At 44.5% G+C, this 24,451-nt stretch overlaps 1 protein-coding gene across 5 annotated transcripts in view; it reads right to left on the bottom strand.

Annotated features, from left to right (window-relative positions):
* Nucleotides 1-746: 746 nt before the first annotated feature.
* Nucleotides 747-24,451, bottom strand: part of PRKAR1B (protein kinase cAMP-dependent type I regulatory subunit beta) — a 226,967-nt gene continuing 203,262 nt past the window's right edge. For all 5 annotated transcript variants that reach the window (XM_033915035.1, XM_033915033.1, XM_033915036.1 and 2 more), the window contains 2 exons: nt 3,723-3,804; nt 747-1,201 (listed from right to left, as the gene is read on the bottom strand). In XM_033915035.1, coding sequence (XP_033770926.1) covers nt 1,029-1,201; nt 3,723-3,804 — 255 coding nt within the window. In that variant the 3' untranslated portion in view covers nt 747-1,028. The remainder of the gene's footprint in view (nt 1,202-3,722; nt 3,805-24,451) is intronic.

Below are 24,451 nucleotides of genomic sequence, written 5' to 3'. Positions count from 1 at the left end.
TGACATCACAGTCTGAGCTCTAGAATGTTGCTACTTATGATTTGAAAGTGTTTGAGGCTTGTACAGATGAGGACGGAGCTTAGGCATTGGTGGAATGAGGCATTATGACATCACAGTCTGAGCTCTAGAATGTTGCTACTTATGATTTTAAAGTGTTTGCGGCTTGTGTAGATGAGGACAGAGCTTGCAGGAATGGGGCAGGGACAGGAAAAGAATTCATGAGGATGGGACAGGAAAATGAGTTCCCACGGGGATGGGGAAAAATTTGTCCCCATGTCATTTTCTAATTTAAATATCAGCACTGCAAGCAAAAACAAAAGGTGTCCTATTTAGTTGCATTCATCAGTCTATTTTTAAATATGTATTTCACTGGGGTACAATGTAGGAATGTAAGAGATTGTATGTTCACTACATGCCTGATTGCTTCTATCTTATGCTGTCAAAAATTTGTTTTGTTGGTCTACACAAATCGCATGCAAAGACCCACCTCAGGTATACAGATACTGTAGTAAGGAATGAACACCAAATAATTCCATTTAAATACATAAAGAAAGGAAATGACCAGGGCTAAGAGTTCTCGTTTTATACATCATGCCTTTGACAGGGGGCCTGTTTTACTGCTTAATCAACAGAGACTATAATCAATTGGGAAAGGCACAGGGAAATTTTGAAAATTCATTACAAGGGTCTAAAAGATGTGTGGGGAAACCAGCTTTTAGCAGAGAGAACTCTGAATAAATAAAACATGCATTGCAAAATATTTATTGAAAACGGTATTTTTTTGTGTGTGTCTTTTCTAATCTGTTGGCATGACAGCCTTGCACCGCTGTGGTGAGCCATGTCATACCAATGAAAGTAGCGTCTTCGTACACACACACACACACAAAAAGTTCTATTCAGTGCACAAAAGGAAAACAAATTATTTTTACATGAAACACGCAATACGTTTTATTATAAAGCTTTGGACTTGCACAGGTCCAATCTCAGTGCACAAAATAAGACCAAGGCCGCATTCCCGATGGAATACCTCAGACAGTGAGAGAGATAAAGCTGTTGTATCTCTGAATGTTCCTCTTAAGGATTTCGGAACATGGTCCAAGAACCCGTTCGAAGCGAGGACGGTCCAGTTTAACGCACTTAAGCGGCCCTCGTGCCACTACCGTTGCTGCCCTGGGTCTGTTCAGAAGTAGTGCTATCTCACCTAAAGACAGAAAGAAAACAATGTATTTAGCATGGTAATAATAATTTATTTCTTTGGACTTATTAACCACCTTTTCATGAAGAGATTCACCCAATACATTGAATAGTAACCAGGCAGTGTAGTATTTTTCCCGTCTGAGCCTAATCTAACCTGGGGAAATAGAGGATTAAGTGAATTCTTTTTTTCTGGTGCACCATTGCCTTCAGCGGTTATATTAAAGAAAGGCAGTAATAAAGAATCTTAATACACTTCCCCCTCTGTATTTGCGGGGGTTCGGGGCAGAGCCGGCCTGCGAATATTAAAAAAACTGTGAATAATATTCGGGCCGGTTCTGCCCCTAACCCCCGCTTCCCTTGGCTATTTTAAACCCTGAAAGCCCCCCCTTAAGCCTTGCCCGGTGGTCTAGCGGGTTTTCGGGGCAGGAGCGATCTTCCCACGCTCCTGCCCCGTGCAGATCGCTCACAGGAAATGGCTGCCTTGAGCTCCCGTCATCTCTCGAGCCATTTCCTGTGAGCGATCTGTACGGGACAGGAGCGTGGGAAGATCGCTCCTGCCCCGAAAACCCGCTAGACCACCAAGTAAGGCTTAAGGGGGGGGGGTTTACAGGGCTTAAAATAGCCTGAAAAATGAAAATGTATTTTTTAAATTTAAAACCGCGAATAAGCAAATCCGTAGATATGGAATTCGTGAATATGGAGGGGAAGTGTAACAATACAATGTCTCTTACACTCCTCTGTTTTTGGAACTAATACCTCCATGCTGCCCAGCCCAGGGAAGGAAGGTTCCTCTCTCTCTCTCTCTCTCCTATTGCCACCACCTCCACAGACGGTCAGTGACTCAACTGTCTGGGAAGGCTAGAGCAAGGTGGAGTGGGATGTGGTAAGGCAAGTTGAAATCCTTAGAGTGGGGGGGGGTCAACACCTATGTCAGCAGTAAAGAGACAGCAGGGGCACAGCAAGGAAGGACCCCTTCAGTGGCGAGGTGAGGGTAAGTGGCGCCCCTCCCCCGCCCCTTCCCGATACCCCCTCCCCGTGTGTGAGCCCCACCTCTCTTCTCCTGTACCTTTTTAATTTTCCAGGTGAGAGCAATAGCACAAACTTGCTGCCCACGTCGTGTCGGCTATCCCTCTGATGTCACTTCCTAGGGGCGGGGCCCGGAACCGATGTCAGAGAGAGGGCGACACCAACGCGAGCAGCAAGTTCGTAATCGCTGCTCGTGCAGGAAATATTAAAGAGGTACGAGGGAAGAGGTACAAGCACGTGGCGGGGGGGATGGGGTGGCGGAAAGAAACATGGGTGCCTGTGCCATTTACAAAGACTGTGCCTGGGGCGGACCGCCCCCTCCGCACTTTGTCCTTGATGCAGATGCATCAGCTGTCTCCCTCCAATAGCTCTGTTACAGGGTGCTCTTCAATTTGCCAAAAGCTTTGAAGCTGTAATTCAGCTCGAGGTCAGAGGTTGCCACCTAAATCCTTGAGAAAATTTGGCCAATGAAACCTGTACAATTTTCCCTCCGTATTCGCGGTTTCAATACTCGCGGTTTCGTTTATTCGCGATTTTTCGCATGCTGACTCCTGCCCCCCAAATTACAGTGGTGCCTCGCATAACGAACGCCTCGCACAACGAACGCTGCACACAACGAACTTCATGTCTTGATTCACACAACGAACTTCGTTTCACACAACGAAGTCGCCCGAGCTGCCGATGTATTGCATCCTTCCGCGCAGGCACTGCAGGCAGTCGTTAGTCACTGCGCTTAACTGCCCTCTCTCACTGTATACAGTCGTCCTTTTAAGATAAACTCAATATTTTTTATATATCATGGCTTCTAAAAAAAGCAGGAAGGTGATTTCTGTTGAAATGAAACGGGAAATAATTAGAAGGAGTGAATGTGGGGTAAAACAGTGTGACCTCGTCAAAGAGTTTGGCCTCAGCAAGACCACCATTTTCACCATTTTGACAAATTTATCTTTTTTTATGTCATCTTAGCATATTTTATGCTGCAGAACGAATTATTTTTTTTTAACATGTATTGTTATGGGAAAACGCGTTTCACATAACGAACTTTTCGCATAACAAACTTGCTCCTGGAACGAATTAAGTTCGTTGTGTGAGGCACCACTGTACGTTATGAATAAAGTACTGTATCGACAAAAAGTTTGGCGCTTATCAGCTTTCACCCTGAAAATCGCTGCTTCCCAGTGTGCACAGAGAAAAACACTGTTATTCGCGATTTCAATATATTAAAAGTATGGCTGTTACAAAAAACCCCACAAATAACATATAAAAAATTATTCACGGTTTTTCCGTATTCGCGGTCCTGTTCCGCCCCTAACCACCGTGAATTCGGAGGGAAGAGTGTAGTTGGGAGTTTCGTAGATCTAAGAGGGACCCGATGTTAGCCATGAAGAATGACTGGCTACATTATGGGGTAAAGTTAACTACACCAGAACATAATACCAGTTTCCCCCCCCCCCCCAAGCCAAGTTCTACTGCTTTGAAACTGCGGGGCAAACTCTTACCAAAATAATCTGATGGGCCAAGTCGTCCAACTTCTACATATTCCTCATTGTCAGACCTGCGCTGCAGAACCGAAGCTGTACCCTAGAAAACAGAGAAGAGAAAGATGAAAAAGACAGGCCGAAGCTTCCCAGTGAGGCACCCTCAGATTCAGCTTCCATATTCCTGCTGGCAAAGCTTCTAAAGCCTGTTTTTCCCCCCTCCTGGTTTTATAATTACATAGGATGGGGCATAGTGGTATGTAAAGTATGAGCTGGTATGCCTTCATTAGAAAACCAATTTTCTACACAAGTGTTAGGCTAAGTAAAATTTAACATTACCACTCCTTCAGTGTTTTTTGTTTCGTCATCAGAGGACTTTTATTGGAGTTTTCTGGTTATTGCTAAGAATCAGAAGCTCTAATTATAGAACTTAGTAGCGGGCATGAACAGGCAGAGTAGATAGGCTGGATGTTTTTTTTTAACTCTTGTCATTTTCTATGGACTCGATATTCAAATCAGGCCTCTTCCCTGGTTAAATACTTTGTGCCTACCTATCTGCTGATATTTGGTAGCATTTTGGGTCCTGTATCCCTAGCGGACTAGGTCCTTTAAGGCTCTTATGTGGATGATTTATTTTTATGTGGATGGAATTATTTTATGTGAATGATTTCAGTGTACTTTTGGAACTTTGACACTTTCAAATAAAGTCCATTTAGGAACATCATCACTCCACAGAGTTTTTTTGGTTTTCTCTGGATTTTCTTTGTGGATATTTCGGGGTCAATTCCTTTTGTTTTTATTTGGTAGCATTTACCAGACACTGCCACTGAAAATCAGCATTAACCACCCCTCCACTGTCCAGTTAAGAACATAAGAACTGCCACTGCTGGGTCAGACTAGTGGTCCGTCGTGCCCAGCAGTCCGCTCACGCGGTGGCCCTCTGGTCAACTGAGACTAGCCATACCTGTGTACATTCTGGTTCAGTAGGAACTTGTCTAACTTTGTCTTGAATCCCTAGAGGGTGTTTTCCCCTATAACAGACTCCGGAAGAGCGTTCCAGTTTTCCACCACTCTCTGGGTGAAGAAGAACTTCCTTATGTTTGTACGGAATCTATCCCCTTTCAACTTTAGAGAGTGGCCTCTCGTTCTCCCTACTTTGTCTACTAAGTCTTATCTACTAAGTCTAATCCCTTCTTCACCCAGAGAGTGGTAGAAAACTGGAACGCTCTTCCAGAGGTTGTTATAGGGGAAAAACACCCTCCAGGGATTCAAATAGGGGAAAACACCCTCCAGGGATTCAAGACAAAGTTAGACAAGTTCCTGCTGAACTAGAACGTACGCAGGTAAGGCTAGTCTCAGTTAGGGCATTGGTCTTTGACCTAGGGCCTGCCGCGGGAGCGGATTGCTGGGCACGATTGACTACTGGTCTGACCCAGCAGCGGCAATTCTTATGTTTTTCTGTTTCTGGAGGCTCAGAATTATTTTTAAAAAGTTGAAAGTGGGACTTGAACCCAGTGGCATAGCGAGGGTGAGAGGCGGCGTTTGCGGTGCCCCTCCCCACATGCGCTTCCTTTCCCTTTCCCCGTAACCCCTTTAAGGTTCCCGGCGCATGCAGCAAACCCAAGCTGCTGCTCACGCCCGTGTTGGCTCATACTCTGATGTCACTTCCTAGGCATGGGTCCAGGAAGTGATGTCAGAGGAAGAGCTGGCGCAAGCAGCAGCTTGGGGTGGCTGCTCACACCAGGAATGTTAAAGAGGTACGGGGGGAAGAGAAGAGGAGCGTGCGGTTGTGGGGGAGCGGGGAAGGAGCAGAAAGGAGGACGGGTGATAGATGGTTTTGGAAGCCTATTTCACAAAGGCACTTAGGTGTCTATGTGGCCTGAATAAAATGAGTACACTTCCCCCTTCCTATTCGCGATTTCGACGTTCGCAGTTTCGATTATTTGCGTTTTTTTCCCCAGGCTCCCCCCTATGAATCGCTCGTTGGCAGCCCACATTAAAAAAAGGGCCCCGGGACTTGGATCGGGGCGAGGAGAGAGGCGATCGGAGGAGGAGGCAATCAGAGATGGAGGAGGCGAGCAGCCACCCCAGGAGCATGGACCTTACCTGGTGGTCTAGCGGTGACACAGGGCAGGAGCCATCTTCCTACACTCCTGCCTCGTGCAGAGCCATGCTGTGAGTTCCTGTGGTCTCACGAGTCCTCATAGGAACTCACAGCATGGCTCTGCATGGGGCAGGAGTTTAGGAAGATCGCTCTTGTCCCATGTCACTGCTAGACCACAACTTCATTCTCGAAATAAGTTTGCCGTCCTCCTACAATTCGACCTTTCCGCCGCTTTCGACGTTGTCCATCATGACATTCTCGTTTACCAACTCTCTGAGATTGGCATCAACTCCACGGTCCTAGACTGGTTCTCAAAATTCCTACGCTCTCGTTCTTACGCTGTCAACATGAATGGCACCTCATCCTCCCCCTGGAAACTAATATGTGGAGTCCCACAAGGCTCACCTCTATCTCCCATCCTTTTTAACATTTATATGTCTTCCCTAAAACTCCTCCATCTATCCCCCCTTGAAACAATTTACACTTATGCCGACGACATCCTTGTCCTCCTCGAGACTGACTCGAACCTCACCAACCTTTCCGAGAACATAGCCTCCTGCATAATGAACCTCCAATCCTGGGCCCGCACTGTTCAAATGAAACTGAACGAGTCCAAAACAAGACTCCTTTGGCTCGGTCCAAAACTAGACCAACTATCCTCCTCCATCTCACTGTCCTCTGGCTCCACTCTGCAGCTTGAGTTCTCAAGCAATGTTCTGGGCATCATCATTGATTCTACATTGTCCTTCAACGAGCACCTCAATTCCTTGGTAAAAAAAATGCTTTTTCAGCCTTCACATGCTGAGGAAAGTCAGATCCTGCTTTCATCAAAATCACTTTACCGTCCTTGTCCAATCCATCATACTTTCCAGATTGGACTATTGCAACTCTGTCTACTTAAGCCTAACTAAAAAAACTTCCATAGACTCCAGCGGATACAGAATGCTGCAGCCAAGCTCATCTTCGTAAAAAATAAATTTGACCACGTCTCTACGCTTCTGTCCAAGCTTCACTGGCTTCCGATAATCGCCAGGGTCCACTTTAAATGCGCCTGCCTAGCTTTCAAAATCCTACACGGCATCCTCCCTCCCTGTATCCCTCTTTCTTGGAACTCCTCTAACCCTAATACCACCAGATCCACCCACAAATTTAAACTATCCTTCCCCTCATTAAAAGGCATTTCCCATACAGGAAAACTAGGGACCTCCCTCCCCTTCAGAATCACCGAACTCTGGAACAATCTTTCCTCCCCTCTTCGGAACCTGAGCTCTCTCCAACTTTTCCGCAAACATCTGAAGACCTGGCTATTCTCAAAAATCTGATACCTATTCCATCTCTGGCACTCTAAGCCCTCTAAAAACCCTTCATACTTGGACCTCTAACCTTTCATTGTTAGTTCCTTTCTATCCCGTCTCCTGTAAACCGTGCAGAGCTCTACGAATGTGGAGATGATGCGGTATACAAACCTAAGGTTTAATTTAGTTTAGGTAAGGTCCGGGGATGGGTCAGAACCGGCCCAAAGTTATTCGCAAATTTTCCCCATTTGCGGGCCGGCTCTGCTCCTAAGCTACGCGAATAGGGAGGGAGAAGTGTATGCTTTTTGAAATTAGTATAAGTACCATGTTATAAATCTCCTCCCCCCCCACCCCGCACATACATACACCATGTGAGTGCATTGGAACAAGACTCACATGAACAAACTGTCCCTTCATGACCTACATCTTTCTGTTTAGAGAAAAAGTAATGAAAAAAAGGCAAGGATGAAAACAACTCAATATGCTTTCCAGTTCTCTTGCAAGAAATAAAGTCATTCTAGAATTACAGAGGGCTAAGTAGTTCTCTCATAAAATAACAGACTATAGAGGCTGGTACAGTCCATTTAATTTTTTAAGAAACACAAGATGACAAAGCATGCACTACATCTAGTCATGAGAAAAAAAAAATCAAAAAGATTACATATTTTCTGATTACATAAGGCATTGATTATAGAAATAAAATAGACCAGTGAGTTGAGTGGATGGGACGCAAGATTTACTTTCCTATTTATTCAATGCTGTGTTTCTGTGTGGGTATATGGAGGCAGAGAAATGTCTTGACGGTTTCAGGCTGATGTGCTCCAACGGTACCAGACACCTCAATGTTAACACATCCTCTAACTTTGGAGGAAAAAAAAAAAATCCAACAATGCTCTCCGTTTACTCTATAAGCTACGAAAATGCCATAAAAATGTCAAAAGTCAACAGCATCTGGATTTTGTCCAGAAAATCAACAAACTCAAACTGAACGCAATCAAAACCAAAATCCTCTGGTTTCCCCCCCCCCCCCCCCATACACACACACACAAACAGCTCCCAAGAGCATTGTCCTACCATCCAGAGCTAAATTAGACATAGAAGAATATTACAAAGTACTGGGTGTTATACTGGACTCCACACTATCCCTTGAACCACAAATCTCTGGAAGAAAACCTTCTTTCCCATGAGACATGGCGGTACTTGAGAGAGTCCAAAGGAGAGCAACGAAGCTTGTAAGAGGGCTGGAAAACTGCCCATACGCCGAGAGGCTGGATAAGCTGGGTCTCTTCTCTCTGGAAAAAAGGAGGCTCAGGGGAGATATGATAGAGACCTTCAAGATCCTGAGAGGCATAGAGAGGGTGGATAGGGACAGGTTCTTCAGACTGAGAGGGACAACAGGTACGAGGGGGCACTCGGAGAAACTGAAGGGGGATAGGTTCAAGACAAATGCAAGGAAGTTTTTCTTCACCCAAAGGGTCATGAACACATGGAATGCGCTCCCGGAGGAAGTGATCAGGCAGAATACAGTACAGGGATTCAAACAGGGATTGGACGGATTCCTGAGGGACAAAGGGATCGTAGGGTACTGAAACCAAGGGGTGATTCAGACAGGTCGTGACCTGTTGGGCCGCCGCGGGAGCGGACTGCTGGGCGGGATGGACCTGTGGTCTGACCCAGCAGTGGCACTGCTTATGTTCTTATGTTCTTATTTATGACAGCCGAGACTCATAAGACCCTACTTCCATGAACGACACTTTGCCATACTTGTACAAATGCTGATTACTGCAACTCCCTCGATGCAGGCATTATCCCAATACTAACCCGCAAACCTCAACGAATCAAAACATGACGATCAATAATAATAATTTATTTATAACCTGTTACATTACATTAATGATTTCTATTCCGCCATTACCTTGCAGGTTCAAGACGGTTTAGAAAAGACGATATCTGGCAATTTCCAGGGGAGATAAAGAGTACAACAAAGTTACAACACAGAGAATCTGCCAGATGCAGATGAAATACAAATGGAATTATATAACTTGCCTGGTTGAGTTTCTTTAGCCAAAATTGTCATGCGAAAGAGATTTCACAGGTTTCCTTAAACATTTAGTAAGGGAAAGAATTCACAAATAGAGGCTTCTCAAACAAATTTGTCATATGAGATTTCACAGATTTCCTAAACATTTGATAAGACAACGAATTCATACATAGGGCACTTAAGGTTCAAGCTAAAATACATGACCCAATCTCTACCGTCTCAAACAGTTACCTGTCACTACTCAAATAAACTTCAAAATCTCCTGTATAGTCTTCCACATCCTACAAGGAAACTCCACCATGCCACTCATAAACTTATTCACTTCCTCTTGGTCCACCTCATCCGGAAACCTTAGTAAGCTTCAGATGAACTACCCCTCAACAAAAGGCTTCGGATACAAACGTTTACGGAACAACCTCTCAACTACCATCAGATCTGAACCAAACTACCTCATATTCCGAAAGAAACTAAAGCGTTATCTCTTTGACACCATATCCACCACATGAAACGGACCCTGCAACCTCTATGACAGTGGTTCCCAACCCTGTCCTGGAGGAACACCAGGCCAATTGGGTTTTCAAGGCTAGCCCTAATGAATATGCATGAAGCAAATTTGCATGCCTATCACTTCCATCATATGCAAATCTCTCTCATGCATATTCATTAGGGCTAGCCTGAAAACCCGATTGGCCTGGTGTTCCTCCAGGACAGGGTTGGGAATCACTGCTCTATGATACTACACACACTGTCATCCATATTACTTTGGACTATAAATTTACTTCACCTTCTACCTCATGGTACCACTCCTTAAACAGTTCTAGTCTATCTTTTCTTGTACAGTACCTCCTCTCACACTGTTTTCAAACGTATCTCCCATAGCATCTTTGAACTATACTAAATTGTATCTCTTTAAATTATACTATAAGTCGCCTTGAATCTATTTAGGCATAGGCCATCTTTTACAAAGCATTTTAGCGCATGTTTAGCGCATGCTAAATCAATGGGGGCGCTAACCGCTAATGCGTCCATAGGATAACATGCACGCGTTAGCATTTAGTGCGCGATATTTATTGCGCGCTAAAAAGCATAGCGCACCTTAGTAAAAGAGGGGATAGTGTGACTCATATATCCCAGTTCAGATTAGATAAGAAAGAATGTGCTTTCTTGATTTGTAAGATATGCAAGGCTACCACCGTAGGATATGGGAAAAGGGCATTCCTTTTGGAGTGTGCATTACTCATTGGCTGCCTATAGATCATCAAATTTCCTATAAAATAATGTTGCTGACTTACAAGACCAAAACTTCCGTCCAACCTGATTTTATTAACAGGCTACTAATCCCCCATACCCCCCATCGTACATTACGTTCATCTAATCAAAACTTGCTATCCATCCCCTCCTTAAGATACATTAACACTAAGCGCACTAGCATCTTTTCTGTTACGGCCCCCTACCATCTGGAATTCAGCACCAAATTATATAAGAGAAATTACATCCCTTGATAAATTTAAAAGTAACTTGAGGGCCTTTCTTTTTATTGATAGTCACCAAAATATCACAGTATGTCAAACAGTACAGTTTTACAGCAGAACAAAACTCCAAACCCCACCCCCCCAACCAACCACCCACCCACCCTCCCTCCCACCCCGGCAGCAGCGGCAACGGCAAATCTACAAAGGTAAAAGCAAGGGTTACAAGAGGTCCATTAAGAAAACCAAATTCGTTGTTGAACATATTGCGTACAAGTCAAACTAAAGGGGTACCAGCAAAGGTGGAATAATCGTCCTGCTTTAGTTGACATGTCCACTATATCTCTACGTTCCAAAAGCATTTGAGATAACATTAAGGCTCTCCATTGAGAGATAGTCGGAGGTTGCGATGAAAGCCATTGCAGCAGTATACATTTCCGTCCCAATAACACAGTCTTGCGGAGAAAGGCTGCACATCCAGGTCTAGGAGGATGGAAACGAATCTGCAAGGTGAAAAGAAAACTGGGATGTAGCCTCCAAGAGCACTTCCAAATCCGCGCCACCCAAGAGATCAAATGAGTCCAAAAGGAAGAAATCAGTGGGCATGTCCAAAACATGTGTCCAAAGGATGCCTCCGGACCCTCACACTTCCCACAGCCAGGTCCCGCAATGAGTCCCATCACATGTGCTCTCTTTGGCGTATAAAAAGCACGGAACAAAAATTTATAATTCCTCTCACTCTCCACAGAGGATACTGTAGTAGCAGAACCTAAACGGAGTCCCTTACGGATCATATCTGCTGAAATGGGCACTTGGAGGTCTGTGGTCCACTTCTGAGCCAATGCGGAAAAGTCCAATTCACCCGCATGTAACAAAATCCACTTATGGTAAAAGCTGAGTGGTACGGGTTCCTGAGATGTGAGGAATAGCGCCTCCCGCAACCCTTCATGCACCTCGTCCCGCAGCTTCAGCTGAGTCAAGGAGAGTAGATAATGTTGAAGTTGGCGGAATGCCAACCAATCCATGGGCAATAGCCGAAACTGTGTTTGCAAGTCCGCAAAGGATAAAGGAGCTGGGCCTTTCTTTTTAAAGATGCATTCGGTGTGTAATAGTCCTTCTAAGGACAGTAATGGAAATCTGTTCCTTGCCTTCTTTTAATCATTGTAGCTTCTTTTACTTTATTCTAGACTATTTATATTTTTTTCCCCTTCCTTCTGTTTTGGTCCCTCTCCCCCTCTTTCTCTTTATACAAATTGTATTTCTGCCCTTCTCCATCTTGTATCGGTTAGTTAATGTTTGTCAGTGCGTTTGATTGTTTGTAATTTGTTTTTAATGTACGTTCTTATTATACTTTGTTTTTAAATTATGTAAAACCGCTTTGAATTTTAATAAGGCGGTATATCAAATTTTTAAATAAACCTGAAACCTCATGGAAGAGTCTGGAACGTTTTGCACCAAACATGCTATTGTATGCATGAAATTTCATAGCATTGCCTCATGTACAATGTACCTCTAATACAAGACTAGGGGATGCAACTGTACTGGGTCGGTCTACCACGTCATTCATTTGGGTCAGTCTGTGAACGTGCAAGGCTGAAAGGGAAGAGGGACATGAAAGCAACGCTCTCCATTCTTAGAGTGCAGTATTGGCCAGCAACTGTATATGCCCCTTTATATGTTCCTTCAGATGTATCCTTTTTCTGACCCTGATTGGTGAGGAAAGTGATTTGGATTTAGTTTACACCTTTCTTGGTAGCTCAAAGTGAGTAACATCCAGGTGCAGATGGTACTTTCCTGTCTTTAGAGGGCTTACAATCTAAGTTTATACCTGAGGCAATGAAAGGTTGTATGATGTGCCCAAGATCACAAGGAGTGATGAGAGGGAGTTGAACCCTGGTTCTCAGTCTGCTGCTTTAACCATTAGGCTACCCCCTCCCCCCCATTTGAGAAAGAAGACAATGGGATGAATGCAGCACTTGGACCCACCTTTAATTGGGAAGAGTGAATAAAACTCATGAGCCCTTGGGCTCCAAGTTCTTTCCGTTCATTTCCAATCCAGGAAGGTGACTAAAGCCCAATATCATATTGTCTAGGCCAGGGGTGCCCAATACTTCGATTGCGATCGACCGGTAGCTCAGGAAGGCAACGTGAGTCGATCGCGGAGCCCTTCCCGGGCTCCGTGATAGACTCGTGTTGCCGTCCTGATCTACCGGGCCGATCAGCCTTCCTCTGTGTTCTCCCTAGGGCCTTTTAGCTGGGCGGTCCGCCCAGCTGTCATCTGCTGCTGCTGCCGCCGCTGCTGAACATTAAGAAAAAACCTGGCTTGGAGATTTCAGCCCGTAGCGAACTTATGCTCCGGGCTCTAACGTGTGCGTGCCGGCTTCTCTTCTCTTCCCTCCGAAACCAGAAGTTATGTCCGGGGGAGGGAGAAGGGAAGCCGGCACATACATGTTGAGAGCCCTGAAGCAAGCATTTGCTACGGGCTAAGGCGGGAGACAGGTTAGTGAAGCATTTCCTCTTCTTGCTGCCGGGTCCTGCCTACTTTCTGTTTCCGCAAAGGCAGGACCCGGCAGCATTTCCCCCAATATGTCGATCGCGATGCTGGTCGGCTGGAGCAGGGAGAGCTTGGGGCGGCGGCGGCTTTCGGGCCTGTTATTGGTGGTGGTTTGGGTCCTGGTCCCTGATGGCAATTTGGGTTCTGGTCCTCGATGGCAGTGGCAGTGGCTTGGGGGAGGGCAGGGAGAAAGAAAGAAAAAGGGCAGGCAGGGAGACAGAAGGAAAGAAGAGAAACAGAAAAAAAAGAAAGGGAGGCAGAGAGAAAGAAAGGGCAGGGAGAGAGGAAAGAAAAGTTGGGGGAGGGAATGAGGTCTGGAGGAGAGGAAGCATACAGGCTAAAAGAAGGGAAGAAAGATTGGATGCACAGTCAGAAGAAAGTGCAACCAGAGACTCATGAAATCACCAGACAAGGTAGGAAAAATGATTTTATTTTAAATTTAGTGATCAAAATGTGTCTGAATTTATATCTGCTGTCTATATTTTACACTAAGGTCCCCTTTTACTAAACCGCAATAGAGGTTTTTAGCGCAGGGAGCCTATGAGCGTCGAGAGCAGCGCTGGGCATTCAGCGCAGCTTCCTGCGCTAAAAACTTCTATCGTGGTTTAGTAAAAAGGGAGGGGGGTATATTTGTCTATTTTTGTATGGTTGTTACTGAGGTGATAGTGCATAGAGTCATCTGCTTTGACCTCTTTGAAAAACCCTGGAATAGGAATGATAATTAACATTTTCTATGCGTACAATGTGCTTTGTGTTTTTTTAAAATTTTATTGTTGGTAGATCATTTTGACTTGGTCATTTTAAAAGTAGCTTGCAAGCCCAAAAAGTGTGAGCACCCCTGGTCTAGGCCTTCAGGATCTAGAACTGTTGAGAAGTAAAGAACGAATGAAGGGAAGGTCAATGACAGTAGTTAGCTTCATGTTCGGAATGCCACTGAAGAATTCCCTAAGAATATTTGCAGAGAAGGTTTTTTGGAAGACACAACTTGCCAACTGAGAACACTTCTGAATGAGGTGTTTCAAAATTTCTCTGGTAGCATGGAATGTTGCTACTCTTTGGGTTTTGGCTAGGTACTAGTGACCTGGATTGGCCACTTTGAGAACGGGCTACTGGGCTTGATGGACCATTGGTCTGACCCAGTATGAACACTTGGAATGCGCTACCGGAGGACGTGATTGGGCAGAGTACGATACAAGGATTCAAACAGAGACTGGACGGATTCCTGAGGGATAAAGGGATCGTGGGATACTGAGAAAGCTAACCAGAAAATAAGTATAGAAACCCGACCAGGTCGTGCATGTGCAAGACCGGAGGGCTAGGACTTTGATGGGAAGATAGGACTCAATAGGAAACCAAGGTGGCATGGGGGCCCCTTCTGGTGATTTGGACAGGTCGTGACCTGTTTGGGCCACCGCGGGAGCGGACTGCTGGGCAGGATGGACCTATGGTCTGACCCGGCGGAGGCACTGCTTATGTTCTTATGTTCTTACATGAGCCAAGTATAGGGCAATCAAGCCACTGTAACATCACTGATGAAGTTGGCTCTGAGGTACTGTGGAATGGGGCATTATGACATCACAATCTCAGCTCTGAAATGTTGCTGTCAATGGGGTTCTGGAATCTTGCTATTCTTTGAGATGCTGGAATGTTGCTACTCTTTGGGTTTTGGCCAGATACTAGTGACCTGTATTGGCCACAATGAAAACGGGCTACTGGGCTTGATGGACCAGTGGTCTGACCCAGTAAGGCTATTCTTATGTTCCTATCCTTTGCCATGTGTAAAGAATCTCTTATCCACCGACCTGTATCCAGGACTGCATATACCAACAAGGGTCCCATTTCCCCAAAAAGCGCCTCCGAGCCAGAAGGCAGGAAAAGCGAGAAGCCCAAAGGTTGTGATGTGCCAGAATCTGCCTATTGTGTTTAGTTTGGACAGCGAGTTCAGGAACTGGACTTGTCTGTTTGGATTTCTGGACTGTGTATCCTCTTTGTGTCAGTACTGGATATATACCAGGGCCGGCTGCACTAAATGTACCAATTTTTTTTTCTACTTATTAAATTACAGTAAAGGCTTTATTTTTGAACATCCCTAACCAGGTGTGTTGTATATTTTTTCTACTGGGCTGTGACGTACTGGGAACCACAGACGTGTAGGGGCCCGGAAAGACTGTCGTCTTCCCCAATCAGGGAGAAGCCTAGGAACCGCCGTGCCCCGCCCTGCCAACTGCAAATAATGATCTACATTCTAGCTGTTTCCTCTCAGGCATCTTTGAAAGGCCTTCTACACATCTCAAATGCAGAAAATGATCAAAGCTTATTACTACATAAAAGATGAAAATTATATCACTGAATAAGTTCATTCTTTTTTTTTTTTTAATTTATTGAAATTTTAATATAATTTCACAAGAGATTTCTTGTACAAGTAAATCAGAAATGAAACCTTCATATAAACTTAAGAAATTTAAAGAAGAGAAAAAATATTAAATCTTTTTTAGTCCACAATATCACAGCAGAGGAGGAGTATTAAGAGTGAAGAGCAACTCAAATAAGGAATATATAAATAAAAAATCTGGCAACCCGACCTTAGGGCTGTTGATCACTCTCTCACCTCGCCCTTGAGGAATTTTGGTCTGTTCTTCAATGTAAAACTGTTCAACTTTATGACATCGGAAGGCTTCTTCGCATTCAGGAATGTCACAATATTTCAGTAGCGTTTAGACAGGTCTTTGACTTGGCCAACCCAAAACACACAATCTTTTCTTCAGTCATTCTGTAGTAGATTTATTTGAATACTTAGGACCGTTATCTTGCTCCACGATGCACTTTTGGCTAAACTTCAGATCACTGACACATGGCCTGATGCTCTCTTCCACAATTTTCCAATCCATCATTAATTCTGCAGCAAAGCGACCATGACACTTCCTCCACCATGCTTGACATGAAAAGATTCTTACATTGGAAGGCAGTGTTTGGTTTTCGTCAGTCAGCAATGTTTGTTGTTACAACTAAAAAGTTCAATTTTTGACGCATCTGTTTCAGAAAAGGCAGCAATGTTCTTTTCGAGAAAGGTGGTTTCTTCCTATCATCTTGGCAGGCCAAACACACTTGACTACAGTTACTGTACGCTACGGCTTTTTTTCATTTGTAGACTGTCTGATGGTAGATGGATGCAGCCCTAAATATTTAGAAATGGCCTTGCAACCCTATTTAAATAGATGAGCATCAATCAACTACTCTTTTTTGTAAGTTTTCTTTTGATCTTGAACATAAGAATCAGACCAATGATCCATCTAGCATAGTATCTTGTCTTCACGGAGGCCAATCCAAGTCACAAGTACCTGGCAAAAACCCAAATAGTAGCAGCATTTCATGGTGAAGACCAAATTCAAAATCTTTTGGACTTTATATAGGAAAATATACTTGGATTTACTCTGCAGGATTGTTGATTTGTTACTCAAATTTTAAGCATATGTTGAAAATACATCAAACTGTCAATGCCTTCCTGTGTTAGTCTTGTTGAAACCTGATCTGCTATCGTTTGTATATGGAGCTTAAGTTGATCTGTATGTAATTTGTAAACTGCTTAGTTAATATGTGGTATGTAAATTTTTAAATAAATAAATACTGGTTTACTTACTATTTCCTACATTGAATCTGAGTTAGGGGTTCATTTAATATTTCAGATACTGATTCAGACAAACAAATACTTCTGTGTTCACAGAAGAAAATCCTGGAGAAAGAACACAAATGCCTGACCAAAGTATGTATTGGAATGCAGCAGACATCACAAAATTCTAAATTTATTTTGTATTTGATATTCTGTCCATTGACAGAGCCATCTGGGGGCTTCACAATTTAATCATGTACTCAAAAGTATTTCCCCATCTGTCTTGGTGGGCTCACAATCGAACTATAGTGCCTGGGGCAAAGGAGGGTCAAGTGACTTGGACAGGATCACAAGGAACACCACTGGGCTTAAACTCACAACTTTAGGGTGTTGAGGCAGCGGTTTTAACCACTAGGCCGCTCCGCCACTTACAGAAGTATTTATGAACTTCAAAAACTGAACGTGGATAAAGTCCTGGGCCGGATGGGCTATACCACAGCATAGTGAGGATGCTCAGAAAGGTTCTGGCGAGTCACCTAAAGATTTAATAGATCCTTGGAGAAGAGTAGATGTGGTCCCTCTTCAGGTTACAGAGAAGTGGGAAAGTACGGGCCAGTAAGCCTTATCTTAGTGGTTTGAGATACTCAGTGGTGTATCGAGGGATGGAGGTGCCCTCCCTCCACCACCTGCTCCTTCCCAGCCTTCCAACACCACACTTGCACCTTCCCTCCCTCCCATAACTCTTTAAATTTTCACCAGTGTGAGTAGCTTCTCCGGCCTGCTGCTCGCACTGGCATTGGCTTTCTCTCTGATGTCACTTCCTGGCCCCGCGACCCAGAAGTGATTTTAGAGGGGAGCCAGGGAGGTAAAAAACAGAGGTCAGGGATACAAACACCATCGCATGAGTGTCTTAATGATGGTAACATAACCTTCGTTGAGAAGTGGAGAGCTAACAGAAAAACGCAAAACCTCAGAGTGCCAGCCATAGCACTTCACAGAACGGACCCAGCCGTAGAAAAGCAGGATTTTTTTTTTAGTTCACACATATCGAACAATGTTCAATTTCCGTTCTGAGCATGTTGGGGAGGACAGGACATAAAACTAATTTAATTAACTGAGACTTAACAGTACCTGATGATTGGAGTCCCTGGGGAGGAGTACAGGAAGTGAGAAGAGATACAGAAGTGTTGCAGACTGAACGCACTTGTAGGTCAATAAGAGGAGTTTGAACTGTATGCGGCAGTGGATAGGGAGCCAATGAAGGCTAAAACCAGACCTAAACTAAATGGATAACTTATACATTCAGCAGGTGAATATCACTTCTAAATGGGTGCACCTCTGCCACCAACCTAACCCATGATTATAAGGCCGATCTGGCCATTTACCAATTTAAACTGCCTGATATTATCCATATAATTTTTAAAATTATAGAGCTAGGGAATTTATGAATGGGCTACCTGCTGGCAAAAAGATATAACTCCCTCTCAATATCAGACAATTTGTCAACAAGGAAGTCACATGGTTATGGTTCTTAGCTCAGGATTAGAGAATGACACAGGGACAAATTCCCCCCTCCTCCCCCGTCGGAACTCATTTTCCCGTCCTGTCCCCATGAGTTCTTTTCCTTTCCCTGCCCCATTCTTGCAAGCTCTGTCCTCATCTGCACATGCCTCAAACACTTTAAAATCCTAAGTAGCAACATTCTAGAGCTCAGACTGTGATGTCATAATGCCTCATTCCACCAATGCCTAAGCTCCGTCTTCAACTGCACAAGCCTCAAACACTTTAGAATCATAAGTAGCAACATTCTAGAGCTCAGATTGTGATGTCATAATGCCTCATTCCACCAATGCCTAAGCTCAGTTCTCATCTGCACAAGCCTCAAACACTTTAAAATCATGTGTTCGAGGCTTGTGCGGTTCAGGCAGAGCTTACAGGATTGAGGTAGGAACAGGGACAGCGACAAAGCTCACGTGGTCAGGACGGGCAAATTGAGTTCTTGCGGGGACGGGGACAAATTTGTCCCTTTGTCATTCTCTACTCTGGATCAAGCTGGACTTTGTTGGCTGTGATATCAAAATCAACAGAAGCACCTGTTTCATAAACCAATCACTTCCACAAATCTATATTGGAAAAAAAAAAAAAGAAACACCCTAGCCTGGAAGTGACACTGTTAATTGATCCAGGATTACATAGTAGTACATAGCATGAGCAATTTTCAGTTTAATGTAAGAATGGTTTATTGAATGCCCGAAGATATTACAAAGTGCTAATGGCCAAGGACACACACAGTCGGACTTTTTAAATCTGCTTTTCCCTTCCTCCAAACCAACACTAATAATGTCAGTGGCTTCAAGCTGCACATCACTATTTCATAACAGAGCCTTAAAACAGCAGCCTTTTTGAGAAATACCAGTCTGATTACTAGATGAATTTACAATCTTAACCTTTGAGCTATATTACAGCTCAGAAGCGGAATCTGTTCCTCTCTATGCTAGGAACCAGCCAGTAAATTATTAAATGGGGCTCTGGCAAAATTTCACAGGGCTGAGGGAAAAGCTCTTATCATTTGCAGTTGTTTATATGAGGCTTGTCAAGTTTATTGAATTAACCTAAGTGACTGATTATGGGTTAGGAGTTCTCCTGGTACCTCCTAAGCAAGTAATGAGTATATAGTTTAAACTATTAGAACAGATGGTAGGGGGAACATGTGGCTCACTGTGGTAGAGCTGCTGCCTCTGCAGCGAGAGGTTGTGAGATCAAATCCTGGCGCTGCTCCTTGTGACCCTGGGCAAGTCACTTAATCCTCCAGTGCCCACCGCTTTGAAATGCCAAAGCCACAAAAGGCAGCATACAAGTCCCTGTTCCCTTCCATCAAGCCCAGTATCCTGTGGCCAACTCAGGTCCCAAGTACCAGGCAGAAGCTTGAAGAGTAGCAGCATTCCAGAGCTGAGATTATGATGTCATAATGCCTCATTCCACCAGTACCTAAGAGCCAGCCTCATCAGTGATGTCACAATGGCTTGATTGTCCTATACTCAGCTCACATAAGAATTGCCATGCTAGGACAGACTGAAAGTGTAGCTCGCTGGTCGAGCTGCTGCCTCTGCACCCAGAGGTTGTGAGATCAAATCCCAGTGCTGCTCCTTGTGACCTTGGGCAAGTCACTTAATCCTCCAGTGCCCACCGCTTTGAAATGCCAAAGCCACAAAAGGCGGCATACAAGTCCCTATTCCCTTTCATCAAGCCCAACTCAGGTCCCAAGTACCAGGCAGAAGCTTGAAGAGTAGCAGCATTCCAGAGCTGAGAATGTGATGTCATAATGCCTCAGTCCACCAGTGCCTAAGAGCCAGCCTCATCAATGATGTCACAATGGCTTGACTGTCCTATACTCAGCTCACATAAGAATTGCCATGCTAGGACAGACTGAAAGTGTGGCTCACTGCTAGAGCTGCTGCCTCTGCACCCAGAGGTTGTGAGATCAAATCCCGGTGCTGCTCCTTGTGACCCTGGGCAAGTCACTTAATCTTCCAGTGCCCACTGCTTTGAAATGCCAAAGCCACAAAAGGCAGCATACAAGCCCTTATTCCCTTCCATCAAGCCCAGTATCCTGTGGCCAATTCAGGTCCCAAGTACCAGGCAGAAATTTGAAGAGTAGCAGCATTCCAGAGCTGAGAGTGTGATGTCATAATGCCTCAGTCCACCAGTGCCTAAGAGCCAGCCTCATCAGTGATGTCACAATGGCTTGATTGTCCTATACTCAGTTCACATAAGAATTGCCATGCTAGGACAGACTGAAAGTGTGGCTCGTTGGTCGAGCTGCTGCCACTGCACCCAGAGCTTGTGAGATCTAATCCCAGTGCTGCTTCTTGTGACCTTGGGCAAGTCACTTAATCCTCCAGTGCCCAATGCCTTGAATGTCAGCTTTGAAATGCCAAAGCCACTTCTAATGCTGTACAGGAAACTTTTAACAAAAATGTTGATGTTTTTATAAACCAAGCTTGCTGTCCTTCATGTACGACTTCATCCAGGCACTAATTCCGTCCACTTGTTGCGTGGCTCTTTTCCCAGATATGTATGGATGCTGTGGTTTATTGCTGGTATGTGCCAGACATGCAGATTTACTCATATTATCACTTCATGTGAGCTTGCACAAAGCACCCTTGGCCGACATCCCTTGCATTATTTGTTTTGCAACAGAATGAGAAATCTTAAATAAGTGACCTGGAGGGCCTGTCCCTGGTGCCCACTTTAATGAGTCATCTTACAGATAGTTGGCCAGAGTTAAGGAAACATAGAAACATGATGGCAGTTAAAAGCCAAATGACCCATCCAGTCTGCCTAGCTGCGACATCCTTTATCTCCTCCTCTCCCTATTGGCTAAGGCTCTTAACATTTGCATCTCCTCTTCCTATAGGCTAAGGCTCTTTACACCTGCATTGTGAGGTCATAGAGCTTTATGGTTATAGAAACATGATGGCAGATAAAGGCTAGATGGCTCATCTAGTCTGTCCATCCGAAGTATCCACTATCTCCTCCTCTCCCTATGAGAGCCCATGTGCCTGTCCCACACTTTCTTGAATTCATACACAGTCTTTGTCTCCAACATTTCTATCGGGAGAATATTCTATTCCAAGCATTTACCACCCTTTCGGTAAAAAAGTTTTTCCTTAGATTACTCCTGAGACTATCACCTCTTATCTTCATCCAATGCCACCTCATTCTGGAACTTCTTTTCAAATGAAAGAGATTTGCCTCATGCATATTTATTTCCTTTAGTAATTTCAGGGATACTAAGATATAAGGACAAGGTCAGAAAGAAGTTTATAATTGATATAGAGCACAACTGACCTCTTTAAAGGTAACTAGCCTATAGAGAGTGATCAAAAAAATGTGTATAAAAATGCTCAGAGATGTGAAACTCTGAAGGGAAGGCTGAAAAACCTCCCTTGGGTGAAGAGTTTACCTTCCAGTCATTGTCATTTCATAAAAGATCTTTGATCACATACTCAAATGCAATCTAATTCTTAAAGCATTTCAGTTATCCAATATTTTCTCCTTCTTATATCATGCAACCGTCACTGCACTTTAAGGTTGATGAGATTTTCACTTAGCTCATAGACAGGATTTATGGGGTCCCAACGTGGCCCCATTTCGATTCCTGCTTCAGAAGACCCGAGTGGTACGTGTTCAAAAGAGTTCCTGAATGCTAATCATGATGATGTTATCTAACTTCGTGACTTGCAAAACGTAAGTATTTAAACATCCTATATAATAAAACCCTAGCCGCACATGTGCACTCCTACTTGCGTGTTCCATTTTCCCTGATCCGTGAGATGTAGGTCCGTGGCCGCAGGAGTGCGCACGCGCGAGTTCCCAGCCTTACTGCTTCCCAGCACCTACCTACACTCGCTGGCAGGACTGGCCGCCAGCACTGGACTCCCTGCTCTCCACAAGATCGTGGTGTCGGCTCCTCTCATGAGCCGCACCAGAGTCGGAGAAGGCTTCCGACGCTGGCGGGGATCGAGAGGAGCCGACGCGACACTCGCCTGGAGCAGGCCAGACCACGGGGCGGGCAGGGAAGCGCCAACAAAAAAGACTCCAGCCGCGAGCCGCTCAATGGGACCAGGCAGGCAGCCACGCAAGGGAGGGCAACAGAATGAAAAAAAGATAACGTGCTGGGAGAAGCTGGATCTGCCTGCGGGGAACACAATAAGGGAGCAGGCTAGACCGCGGGAAAGAAAGGGGGAGGGGCCAAAAGGAGCAGGCCACATTGTGGTAAGAGTAGGAAAGGGGGGTGGAGGAAAATGCTGCTACTGCTGCACAGGGACCTGGAGGGGGAGGGAAATGCTGTTGCAGCTGCACAGGGAAATGCAGGGAAAGAATGACAGACAGACAGCAGGAGGGAGGGAGACAGAAAGAAAGGAAGAAAGACACAGGGGCAGGGAGAGGGACAGAAAGACAGAGAAAGGGGGCCAGGGAAAGAGAGAGACAGTGGGAGGGAGAGAGACAGAAAGACAGACAGACATATATTCTAGCACCCGTTAATGTAACGGGCTTAATGACTAGTTTCTTTCATATCTCCCCTCTCCTGTCTTTCCTCCAAAGTATATATATTGAGATCTTTAAGTCTTTCCCCATACGCCTTATGATGAAGATCACATACCATTTTAGTAGCCTTCCTCTGGGCCGACTCCATCCTGTTTATATCTTTTTGAAGGTGTGGCCTCCAGAATTGTACATAATATTCTAAATGAGGTCATACCAGAGTCTTATACAGGGGCATCAATACCTCCTTTTTCCTACTGGCCACATCCTATCATCCTTCTAGCTTTCACCATCACCTTTTCAACCTGCTTGGCCACCTTTAGATCATCACATACAATCACATCCAAGTACCACTCCTTTTTCAAGCACCAAAGTTCTTCACCCCCTAAACTCTCTTATTCCCTCGTGTTTTTTTGCAGCCAAGTGCATGACCTTGCATTTCTTAGCATTAAATCTAAGGTGCCAAATTTCAGACCATTCTTCAAGCTTTACTAGGCCCTTCCTCATGTTAGTCACACCCTCAGGGGTGTCTACTCTATTGCAGATTTTGGTATCATCCGCAGAGGCAAATCTTACCTGAAAGCCATTCAGCAATATTGCCTACAAATATATTTAAAAGAATAGGCCCAAGAACCGAACCGCGAGGCAGCCAACTGGCAACATCCCTTTCCTCAGGGCGATCTCCATTGACCACTACCCTCTGTCATCTTGCACTCAACCAGTTCCTGACTCAGTCTGTCAGTGACATCTGTGGGAAAGCAACTCAATTAACATCCTATTCTGATGCCAGGTTTTAAAGACTGCCTGCGCCAAGCACCATGGCTCAGTGTCAACAATTCACTGTTCTCCTTGCTCAGACACATAGATGTGCAAGGCAATAAAAGTCACGAAAGCAGGAAAGAAATGGTGCATTTTCAAGATTCTTTCTTTCCACAAAGCAAACCATTATCTCAGTTCCCTCTGAAGTCAGGAAATGTCCGCCGAGTCAACATAAAACCGACTATAATGGATTATTCATCAGCTCTTGCGGACTGGTGACTGTTTATCATGTCTTGAGAGAGGACAGTGCAGAAAGCCATCCGCTACGGAATGCACAATGTTAAACAAAAAAAAAATGTTGGAATATTGAATTAAAAAAAAAAAAAGTCAAGAATTCCCAACCACACCTTTCTGTCAATTAGGTATTATTCCTAGTCCCATTTACTGGTTAATGAAGTTGATAGTGAAGAAGCCAGAGAAAGCCAAGATCTAACGTATGTGTCATAATTATAGCTTTCTATAATGCTGTGACCGAGACAGGGAGAAGGTTAAAATTAGCTGTACCTGCTTAAGCATGTAAGGAAAAGGATGGGACCTGCTAATTAAGGGGTCCTTTTACTAAGGTGCGCTAACGATTAGCACGCGTTAAACCAGTTAGCGCGCCTTAGTAAAAGGACCCCTATGAGAAGAAATATGGGCTGCATTGTAGAGAATGAAACGGGAACAAATTTTTCCCCGTTCCTGCAGGAACTCAATTTTCAAGTTCCATCCCCACAAGTTTTGTCACTGTCCCTGCCCCATTCCTGTAAGCTCTGCCTTAACCGCACAAGCCTTGAACACTTATGATTTTAAGGGGTTTGAGGCTTGTGCAGG

The sequence above is a fragment of the Geotrypetes seraphini genome, chromosome 11, assembly GCF_902459505.1.
Source record: "Geotrypetes seraphini chromosome 11, aGeoSer1.1, whole genome shotgun sequence".
Lineage (NCBI taxonomy): Eukaryota > Metazoa > Chordata > Amphibia > Gymnophiona > Dermophiidae > Geotrypetes > Geotrypetes seraphini.
Note: the sequence above shows the minus strand (reverse complement) of the source record. Positions and strands in the feature narration are given on the sequence as shown.